The 10,712-nt window shown below is 39.5% G+C and overlaps 2 protein-coding genes across 5 annotated transcripts in view; one reads left to right on the forward strand and one right to left on the reverse strand.

The window, feature by feature from the left end:
- Window positions 1-242: 242 nt before the first annotated feature.
- Window positions 243-9,309, reverse strand: LOC144050651 (protein LBH). The gene is made up of 5 exons (XM_077564133.1): window positions 9,261-9,309; window positions 8,520-8,713; window positions 3,436-3,493; window positions 2,911-3,061; window positions 243-1,899 (listed from the first exon to the last, which is right to left on the reverse strand). Exons 3-5 carry the CDS (start codon window positions 3,490-3,492, stop codon window positions 1,838-1,840), a joined length of 270 nt encoding a protein of 89 aa, XP_077420259.1. The 5' UTR covers window position 3,493; window positions 8,520-8,713; window positions 9,261-9,309; the 3' UTR covers window positions 243-1,837.
- Window positions 8,889-10,712, forward strand: part of LOC144050642 (uncharacterized) — a 51,463-nt gene continuing 49,639 nt past the window's right edge. For all 4 annotated transcript variants that reach the window (XM_077564101.1, XM_077564083.1, XM_077564073.1 and 1 more), the window contains exons 1-2: window positions 8,889-8,978; window positions 9,788-9,870. In XM_077564101.1, coding sequence (XP_077420227.1) covers window positions 8,912-8,978; window positions 9,788-9,870 — 150 coding nt within the window. In that variant the 5' untranslated portion in view covers window positions 8,889-8,911. The remainder of the gene's footprint in view (window positions 8,979-9,787; window positions 9,871-10,712) is intronic.

Below are 10,712 nucleotides of genomic sequence, written 5' to 3' on the forward strand. Positions count from 1 at the left end.
CAGAGAGAGAGAGAGAGAAACAAGGGAGACAAAATAACGCACGTATCCATCTCGGCTTAGAAAGATCACAATGTGACCTTTCATCAAGTCGTCAAAGTGCACGAGAGGAGGATGATGATTATGATGATGATGATGATGATGATGATGATGCTTGTTGTTCGTCGTGGGCGCTTTGTCAGCTCAACAACACTTTTGAGTTCATGCAAATGCATCGAGGGAATATTTTCAAGGAATCAAATGTAAACAAGCCAAAAAGCCGCAACTGTTTATTTCATTCATTCATTTGAAAAAAGAAAAAAGGCAAGACAAATGTTCTAAGTCAAATTTTCTCCCCAAAACAAAAATGATTTAAGTTACTATGCGTCATGAAAGACATTTGACTGGAATAGATTTCCAAAAAGAAAAATCAATATTGTATTATTATTGATATGTATCATGAAATGCCTTTCACTTTAAAATATATAAATGTTATGTATCATGAAAGACCTTTCACTTGATGATGATTTTAGAATTCCATGACATGACATTTTAATTCATAATTTATGTCTAAAGAAACAAATGTTGCAGTCGTAAAAACGTTTTATCTTAGACCACAAATATCAACATCCATCTAAAAAAAAAAAAAAAAAACATTTTACTATCCAGGATGTTACCTGCAGGAATCAACAGCAAAATGGCGTCCTGTTTTTTTGCCAGCTTCTTTCTAAGCAAAATACTTCAAATATCAAATACTCTAAAACATGGCAGCCATTAAATATGAAAAACAGTAAAGCAATCAGCACCTCACATCATATACATTATGTAGTACTCTAGTTCATGTAAAAAGAAAAAATGCACTTAATACTACAATTACTTGTACTAGCACCAGTAGTAATACTACATATTGGTAGCGCTATGTAGTAGAACAAGGACAACAAGGACAAATTGCAGTAGTCTAGTAGTAGCAAGTGTTGCAGCGGTCCAAAAGTGGGCGCAGTAGTAGTCTGGTAGCGCTGCTTGTGCTAGCTGTAGTACAAGTCTGCAGGTAATTGTAGGAGTATTGCTAGCGGGCCTACTGTAAGTGCAGTAGCACTGCTAGTAGTATTCTAATTAGACTGCCTGTAGTAGTAGGTTTAGTAGCCCCGTTAGCTCTAGCTAGCGCTGCAAGAAGAAGTAACTGCGGCTAGGCCTAGTAGTCTTGAAATAGGTGCTAGTAGTAGTAGTTGTTGTTGTAGTATCGCTAGTTGATTAGCGAAGCAACGCAAAACAACATTTGTTAGTTATTTAGTGTGTTTCAAATGTCAAGAAAGTGAAAAAAGTAAAGTACAACTTTAAAACTTTACTCAACTCACCAAGCTTGGAACAGAAACTTCCATTGAAGGTCTGCTAACGCTCAGTTGGCAATAAGGCAATTTGCATTTCTCTCTCTATTGATAAAAGCAGTAGACAAGCAAGCGCTAAAGATATCATGCTGCCCCCTGTAGGATTGGAGTGCCATGTCAAGGACTAGCGTGTTGATTTCAATTGAATCAAAATAACCTAAAAATGACAAACATGATTGTTCTTATCTAGCTTTCATTTATTTGTTGTATCTTAGTGAGTCACATTACAAAAAAAAACACTTTTCCACAAACCGCACATTTCCAAGATACTGATGTACTACTTTAAAGGAATAAACCAGGAATTTTCCATTTGGAATATTTTCCAAATTCCGGAAATGTTCTATCCATTTGCAAGCCGAGTTGGCACCTCAAGCTGTGTGTTGTGTCTAAGTGCTTTTCTATTGGACGTCTCACGCGTCCACACATGGACTAAAGTCACTGTTAACATGGAGGTTGAGTTTTTCTGCCAGGTGACATCAGTTGGAGGTCTGCGCCGTCGCACCTGAAGCCCCTTCACCAGATCCAGTTTGGACCTCATCTGAAAGGACAACACGCTAGGTTATTTAAAAAAAAATGGTCTCCCAAAGTAGTTGATAGTTTGTGATTTGCGAACCTGGTAAGTTTCCAACAAAGTCTTTGTTTTGACTCCGTCTCAACCCCTCAAGTCTGTCAGTCTTGGTCACGTTTTGGTCTTAACCAGCATTGGTCTAAATTCAAAAGTCTTTGTCTTGACTCAGACTAAAATCTTGTTTTGAACTTGGTCGCAACCGTACTTTTGGTCTTGACTTGTTTGGTCTGAATTTCCCTTGGCCCTGGACTTGACTCAACCCCTCAATATCTCGCTCGTGACTTGGTCTTAACCTCATCAAATGTTGGTCATGACTCAACCGTTCAATGTTTTGGTCAAGATTTGGTCTCGACCCTTTCAAGTCTTGCCCTTAAATGGGTCTTAACTTGTTCTGAACCTTCCTACATTTTGACCTTTACTCAATTCCTCAAAGTCTTGACTTAGACTCAACCTCTCAAAGGTCTCAACCTCTTAAAACCTTGATCTTTTATCAACTCCTCAAAGTCTTGCATTTTAATTGGTCTCAAATCTTCAAGTATTGGCCGCGACTGGTTTTCAACCCCTCCCTGACTTTGGCTGGGGTAGTCTTATCTTCTTCTTAGTCCTGACTTAGTCTTTGGTCTTCTAAACCCATTCAAGCCTTCACTCGGTCTTGACTTGCTCTCAACCCTTCAGCTTGCTTTGGACTTGGTCTCAACCAGCCTGGATTTTGGTCTTGACTCTAGCTCAACCCCTCAAAAGTTTTGACTTGGTCTCAATTCTGAAGTCCTGGTCTTTACTCTACAAAGGTTTTACATTAATATAAAACCCTTAAACTCTCTGTCTCGATTAGTCTTAACCTCTCAGTCTTGGTCTTAACTGCTTCTTAAAGTATAGTCTCCACTCTGTCTCATGCATCCTTTGAATACTTTGAATTATTTTGACCATCTCTCCCTACCCTAGCCTAGCACCAGCATGAGGTTAGAATGCAGTCTTCCTCACCAACTGGTTTGGCCTGAGCATCTGTTGAGCTGGGTTCCGGTGGCCACCGCAGCTCGCCGCTCTCCACTTCCGGCCCATCTGTCGGCTCCACCACGATGGAAGGAAGCCTCTTGGACAACTTTGGATGCCTTTCATGGGAATCTGGGAATATCTGCAAGTTTATGTAAGGTTGGCTGCAGGGTGGCGCAGTGGTAATGTGGTCAGGGAGGGCGAGAACATGTGACGGCGCATGTGAGAGAACAACAATGCAGTAAAAAATTGGATTAGCAAAGCCGCTAACAGCGTGTAGCATCTGATGAGATGCCGACTTGAACTCATCTCAGTTTTGTTTGAGCATAACACGGGTTGGGCGATTTGAATTGATCGACTTCAAGTCACGGTGTCGTTTGGAAAACTCACTCATTGCTTCATAGTGAGCGCAGTGACATTATCTTATATTTGACTCGTGGTTCCAATGATTTCAGGATTAAGATGGCAGAAAAAGCATGCAAACGTCCCCGTTCACGCCCACTTCTGGAAGGATACGGAGTCCTGGTCGCCCCCTACCGCGCCTGACTCCAGAGAGTTCATCACCTCGGTCATCCTGCACAAAGCAAACACCTCGGGATCAGTAGACCTTAACATTTAGTCCTTAAGTTCATTTAAATCTTTGAGTCATTGGAAAAGATAACAGCACATTGGAAGCATGCAGATAATTCAGTTTTTGGCTTGTTTGTTTGTTCAAATATCTGCTATGGTGTGTGTGTGCCTTCAACCTGACTTGGTTCTGACTTGATGACTCAAGTGACTCAGTCTGCAGCCGTCAAAGTCTTGGTCTTTTGGTCTTGACTCTGCCTTAACCCCTTCAAGTAGCTATTGACGTAAGGATCTTGACTTGGGCTTAATCCCCTCGGAGGTCTTCAGTTGGTGTCAAGCCATCAGTCTCAGTCTTGAATTGGTCTTAAATTGGCCCTCAAATGTCTCAACTCAGTCTCCACTTCTCAAAGTCTGTCTCAGCTTGTTCCCAACTCCTCAAAGTCTTGACTGAGTCCCGACCCCTTGAAGTCTTGGACTTGACTTGCTCTCAACCTCTTGAGTGAACTCTGTTATGCCTCAGATGCTGCAATTTTTGTGTTTAAGCAACCAGAGATGTGGGCCCAGAAAAATCAATATACTTGACATGAACAGTGAGTTTTGAGTGTTTTTGAAGGTTGTGCTTCAGCCTTCCTCGGTGGCCTCTTATTCCGACACGCCAAAGACTGAATGCAGCCTTTATCCGTCTCTTAGTTACGCAACGTGCGCATCTCCAAACAGTGTGTTTCAAATATGGCTACTCATATCTTTTCGGTTAGCTTTGACGAGAGTAAAGCGGTGGTGGGGGCTTCCCTCGATGTTGCGCAAAGCTCCCACACAAACGTGTCTTTTCTTCCCAGCGTAGTCGGCAGCTGCTGGCCATTTGGCGGCGGCTGGCGCGAGCACCGATCAACGACCCGTTTTGTGGACTCCATCGCCATGGAGATGCCGGGCGGGCTGCTCACCACATGATTGCAACTGGGCAGGTTTGGACAAAGTATGGCCCTGTGGGGACATCGGCCCATCGAACATTTGCGTTATTCACAGTGCTGTCATTTTTGTTGGAATGACTTAGCCGTTTAATTATTTTTTGTTTTTTTTATTCAGATGAACTCTTTTACGGAAAATACTAAAATATCAACAAAATGAAAAATGAAGTTATTAAAACAATTTTACATATACAATATAACTAAATACGTTTTTAGATTAAATTTAAAAATATTATTTTTTTCTATTATTATTGTATTAATAATTTGCCAAATCATCATAATTACAATACTGTATAAACGATGAAACCCAAATAAGTTCAAGAAAATGCAAGGTGATAATGATAAACAATCAAATAATAAGCATATCTTACTGACAAAAATAAGCAAGTTTACATAAAATGACAAATTTGTTAGTAAAATAAAAAAAATACATTTTTATTGTTTCATTAAATATTTGAAATATATATATTATATTTAAATTAATTATGCATAATGAAATAAAATACGAATCGGACCATTATTAAAATAAACAAATGTTCATCAAGTACAAAAATAGTGAGATTAAATTTTTTAGTATTTTATTAAATATTTGCCTAATTTATTATAATTTAATAAATGATAAACATAAAATAAGAAAGGGAATGGAATATTATATTAGCATTAAAATATGCAATTTTACATTTTCACTTCTCCCATTTAACAGCTTTCTTTTAACTTCATCTATGGAGTACCTGGCTCATTTTCCTGTCCATTTAAAAAAGAATTTGAGGCCCATGAGTACAAAAGAGCCACCCCCCCCCCACCTTCCACCCCCAGCCCCCGTGCCTGCTCCGAAGTCACCTGGATGTGCTGTCCGGCCTTCCATTCGGCTGTTTTAACAAGTTATGTCACTTTTCATACAATCAGTCAGCAGCGGACCGGCAGCTGCTGTTGCCATGGGGACCGAGAGATGAGATTCCTGTGATGAGTTGAGTGAGTGGAGCACTTTGCTTGAGCGTGCGAGGCCCACAGCTGATTTTTTATTTTGGGGGGGGGGGGGGGTATTCGTGTGTGGCGTCAATCACCAGAGGACACGTTGTTGTGCACAATGCAGCTCTTATCCCTCATCAGAGGCCATTATTGTTCCTCCGGAGGAAATGTGTGCTTTTCAGAAGAGGGGGCTATGGAAGTATGGAGCCGGGTTAGAACGAGGCCCGACATGGTCCGCACATGACGCCAGAATCAGAGAAGTGCATTCACACCGTGATGTGTCACAGACACGGGTATCAAAATTCTAATGCCAAGCATGATGATGCATCAGTAATGCCTTTTTATGAATACTGCATCTTAGAACGTGGACTTGTACCCCAAATTTGTGATTGCTGTTTTTTTCCAGTGTTAACCACCAAATCCTGAATCAATACAAAGGGGTTACTAATTGTCCATCCATCCATTTTCTTAACCGCTTGTCCTCACAAGGGTCGCTGGAGCCTATCGTTACTAGTTGTCCAGAAAAAAACGTTTAGCATAATTCTAAATGGTGTACACTTTTATAGTGCTTTATCTACACCATATGTTGTCCAAAGCACGTTACCAAGCCTCATATTGGAGTATACGGTCACACAGCATCAATCTTTAGCTTAAGATAACCCAGGGCGCTCTTACAACTATCCATCCATCCATTTTGGACCAATTTCAAATCCAACTCCTTGTGGACCTACTGCTAATAATTAGCGTTAGCACCAAGCTAACCCGGGTAGGCTATGGTGTCTCCGCACCAGCATGCAAACTGGCCAGACTCCCTTCATATGCCGCCATGTGATGGTGCGAGAGGTTAATGTAATGCTGAATGTTCCGACGCAGCATACAACATGCAAACACTTCCGTGTGTTGTACTCGAATGTAGCGAGGATTCACACATTGCATGCGCTCCTCTCACATTGAACGTCACACATAGACGCGAGTGTGTGTATGGCCAACTGGACATTCCTCTGTGACAATTAACGCGACATTCGGCATTCGTTTTTAACGGCCAATTCGCTCCTCAATTTGGGTCACCGATTCGTGCACAGTCCTACTGCGTGTACAGTGAAGCAACCTCTATTCACTGGGAATAGGAATCGACCCATGAATTGCCAAAATCAAATCAAATCAAAGGATTGATGCTACGACTAGGGGTTTGTCATTTGATGACAAAACTATAAGGTACTTACAACAGAGAGGACCATAAAGCACAATGCATGTCGCATGTACACACCCATGACCCATGTTACATAAACGACTGTCTTCCGTGGAATGATTCAACACAAACGAACCACCTTCACATGAGGCGTATCAAAAGTATTAGCTAACCTAAATAACACGCTAGCACAAACTGGCCTGACCTCACACCTGGTCAAGCAAAAATGCGCACAAGCAAGCACTTAGCAAAACGCCATTAAGACATTAACCTCGAGTTTTGGCATTTACAAACAGTATTAAATGTTATGGAATGCAGGCAAACTGCAAATGCAGACGAAAAAACACCGTCAATGAATTGTGTGAGTGAGAATGCAGTTTTACTTTGTACTTTATTGTCGTTTAAGGCTACTGGTTTGCTACTTCACCTGTGAAACAGTTGCACTTGTCTATAGCCTTTGCTTCCTAAAATGAAGACAAACTATTGATGTTGCACTTTCCTAAAACTAAAACAAAATAAGGTGTTTTATTTATGACGATTGAGGACATTGCTCTTGCTTTTATAGCATAATAAATCTGACTTTTCAGATTATTTAGTATTTACGTATCTATGTCCTTTGTTTCCTAAAAAGAAGACAAACTATTATTGTTGAACTTTCCAAAAACGAAAATATGTCATTTGTAATATCAATTATTAGAGCCATTAGTGTTTTTATAGTTTAATAAATGTTCCAACGGTTCCTGTGTTCCTTGTCGTTTGTTGCACTTTCCTAAATAGATTTATTTTTTATTTTTTTACAGTTTGTCCTACGTTTCATTGTAAATATCATTAAGTCGCTTCCTGTTTACATAAAAGAGAATCACTTTTGCATTTGATTTGAATGTGAAGCGAGCCATCAGTCACCTTTAAACTCGAGGTAATGTACCCAACTGTGATTGTCGGCAAACCCTTGATATGAACTATTTATGACTGGTACTTTTGCCAACGTGCCAAATTTGAGCGTCACCTTAATAAAGTTGTTAAGGTGTTCTGTACATAAGAAAAATGGCAACGTATCCTACTCACCATATTAGAACCCACTTGCGTGCAACAGTAGATAATATAGAAATAACATAATTTGCAAATACACTCCGATGCAGTAAAGTATTCATTCCTAAAACGATCGATCACTTTGCATGTTGCTATGAGAGCCACGAGACTCAGCAACAAGAATTCAGTTCGGAGCAAATAAGATGAAAATGAGAACAACTGTAAGATGACATAAGATGCAGGGTGTTCCTATCGTGAGCCAACTATACACAATAACAATTTTCATCATGTAATATTGTGTCAAAGCATAGATTGCTGAGGAATAAAAAGATTATTTTGTGGCGTCAACATTTTTATTTTCATTGTCAAATTAAAGCATTTCATTTCTGATCATCGCCACTTCCAGATGAGAATATCCATAATTTATCACCAATACAAATGGGTATAAAATACAAATAAAACATTAAATGAATAAGTTCTTACTAAGAGTTAAAGGATGTCCAAATGTATTTCCTCTCTACACACACCATGCAGCTTTGTGGTATTTTAATGTCATTTCCTGTTCCCTTTTTGTTACTGCACCAAATAAATGTTCATACTGTGTGTGATGGATGATGAATAATTAAGCTTCTTCACAACAGGTAGCCTAGTTGCTTACTGACACTATGAATAGATTGAGATTACTGTAGAGTGGTTCACTGTATAAAGAGACACCCACACTTATACACACAACACCAAAAGTGTTAAATGTCCAACATCTCCAATGAGAAAGTTTCAACAATCTACTCTTGCTTATTGTTTTCTTCACTCAAATATAGAATACAGATAGAATTAGATTAAAATGTTTGTTTGTTTTTTTAAATAAATAAAAAGCACCGTACCTGTCTGTATATCTAGATAAAGAAGCTCTTCATCACACTGCTGCTGCTGCCGATGATGATGATGATGATGATGGTGCGGATTCTGATGAAGATGCGGACTGTTGTGGGCGACAGGCAGCAGAGTCTCCCGGTCAAGTTGCCCAGCAAAGTGTTGGCCGCATGCGCAGTTGGGAGCGCCACGGCCACTTTAAGGTCTGTCGGAAGCACGGCTAAAATTGTCTAAATTAATTCACTGGCTCATTTGTCATTCAACCTTTACCCCCAACACTATTTGATATACGATCTCGTTTTAAGATAACCGGTAGAGTGGATATAAGATGTAAAAATCCGCATATTGGTACCCGATTTCGCAAGCGAAAGGGCAATTTACTAGGCGTACTTGAAAGCAGCATATGTTCAGGCGCGAGACACGAGGCTTTCGACGTCTTGAATTCAGCTGTTCGCCGAATCAATTGTCAGGTAAATGTGCTAAAAAAAATCCCACAATGTTTGAACTGGTTCACACATAAAGATGTGTTGTGATATGTTTTAAATAAGGTTAATAAGTAGTGTAAGTTGTCCTCGTTCGAACTGAACTGACTGTACGACCGTAATTTACACCGGCGGTAGCTAGCTTGATTAAAAATGTCGGTTAGCTAGAAAGCGTCGCGAAAATACAGTTAAAGAAGAAAAAATCCTTCAAAACTCCCTTCTTATTGCCACCGGTTTCATCCTAATAGTTCCCGAGAGTGTAAGTCAAACCTTTCAGGTGAGCTGTGTCTCCCTCTAGGGTGGAAATGCAGTACCAACGGCCAAAACCGCCCTGTAGGCTACTGTATTTGTAGCAACAAGAATACCGGGACTTGATTAATTAATGGCGGATAAGAGTCACAAAGGCATAGTGGTCAGAAGTAACGAAGTACAAATACCTAACAACTGTATTTAGTAGATGTTTAACTTATCTGTACTTAGTTTGAGTATTTACTTAACTCCACTTTATAGAGCACTTTAAAACAACCATCGCTGCATACAAAGTGCTGTACATGGAATAAAAATCAGTCATGCAGTAAAGACAAGCAACGAAATAACAAAAAATAAATTAATAAATATAATTAGGTAAGTTAATAAGTAAAAAAAAAAAAGTATCTATTGTGTGCAGTTTTTTTTTGTTGTCAAAACAGCTACAGTACTGTTTATAATTGACAATAAAAACTCCCTTTTACTTCTGTACATGGCTCAGATTCTGGACTTTTAACTTTTACTTCAACAGTGCTCATTGTCTCATGCAGGTGTACCAGCCCTCAACCAGCCCCACATACTACTGGACCAATGGCGAGCCCAGTTTTCGTTAGATGAACAAACAGCCAACCAAGTAAGTGCTGCATTTCAGAAGCTCGTGCTAATCAGTGAATCAAATACCACTTAACTCATTTCCTCCCAAAAATGTAAAAATATGTTCTATTTTAAATGTTTTAGGTGCCCCAAAGACGTATTTATACGTTTTCTATGTTGTTGTTGTTTTTTTAATGCTAGACCATACAGAAGGCTTTGGATGCTGCCTCTCAACTGCAAAGAACGGTTGAAGAAATGGTAGTTATTACACAAACGGCCAGCAGGTGGCAGCAGAGTATAGGAAATGAACCGGGACCATTTTGGAAAAAAAAATAACCCCGGTACTCAGAATTCTAAATAGATTTGTGAATAATGATGAAACTTAGCTAGATTCTAATGCTAATGGCTGCAAAACGGAAACAGATAGAAATATACTTTTTATTTCTTGATGAAAGAAATTACTTTAATCTTTCTTTTTGGTAGGTTTCATGTTTTTATAGCAATAGAATACAATATTCTGTGGGCCTTGCAAAAGCAGTCAAAATCTAGTAAAACAGCCGGGAGTGAAGGGGGTTGTTTTAGTGAAAATGGCTGGGAGTGAATGAGTTAAAGTAGCACTAAGGAACTTTTCAACTTTAGTAAAAAAAAAATTATAACTCTTCTGATGAAACATCGACTTAAAACTCGTTGAATGGTACCTTTGCCATAGCCTGAGTGGTCTGTATCATTTTTACTGACACTAAGCAACTTTGAGGAGGATGGTAGGAACACTGGCACACAAAAAAACTATAAATGTGCTGACTGCTTTATGGCATACGTCACTTCCCCCTTTCCTTATTCGTTACAATGACGGAAGTCAATTTGAATGTCGATGCATGATTC

This window comes from Vanacampus margaritifer, chromosome 1 (genome assembly GCF_051991255.1).
Source record: "Vanacampus margaritifer isolate UIUO_Vmar chromosome 1, RoL_Vmar_1.0, whole genome shotgun sequence".
In the NCBI taxonomy this organism is placed as follows: domain Eukaryota; kingdom Metazoa; phylum Chordata; class Actinopteri; order Syngnathiformes; family Syngnathidae; genus Vanacampus; species Vanacampus margaritifer.

What these genes read in the sequence shown, in the direction of transcription:
- LOC144050651 (XM_077564133.1), bottom strand. Translation starts at nt 3,492, where the DNA reads ATGACCGAGGTGATGAACTCTCTGGAGTCAGGCGCGGTAGGGGGCGAC. An exon ending in TAGGGGGCGACCAGGACTCC is followed by an intron (nt 3,062 to 3,435) that starts GTATCCTTCCAG and finishes ATAAACTTGCAG; the next exon opens with ATATTCCCAGATTCCCATGA. An exon ending in TGCTCAGGCCAAACCAGTTG is followed by an intron (nt 1,900 to 2,910) that starts GTGAGGAAGACT and finishes TTGTCCTTTCAG; the next exon opens with ATGAGGTCCAAACTGGATCT.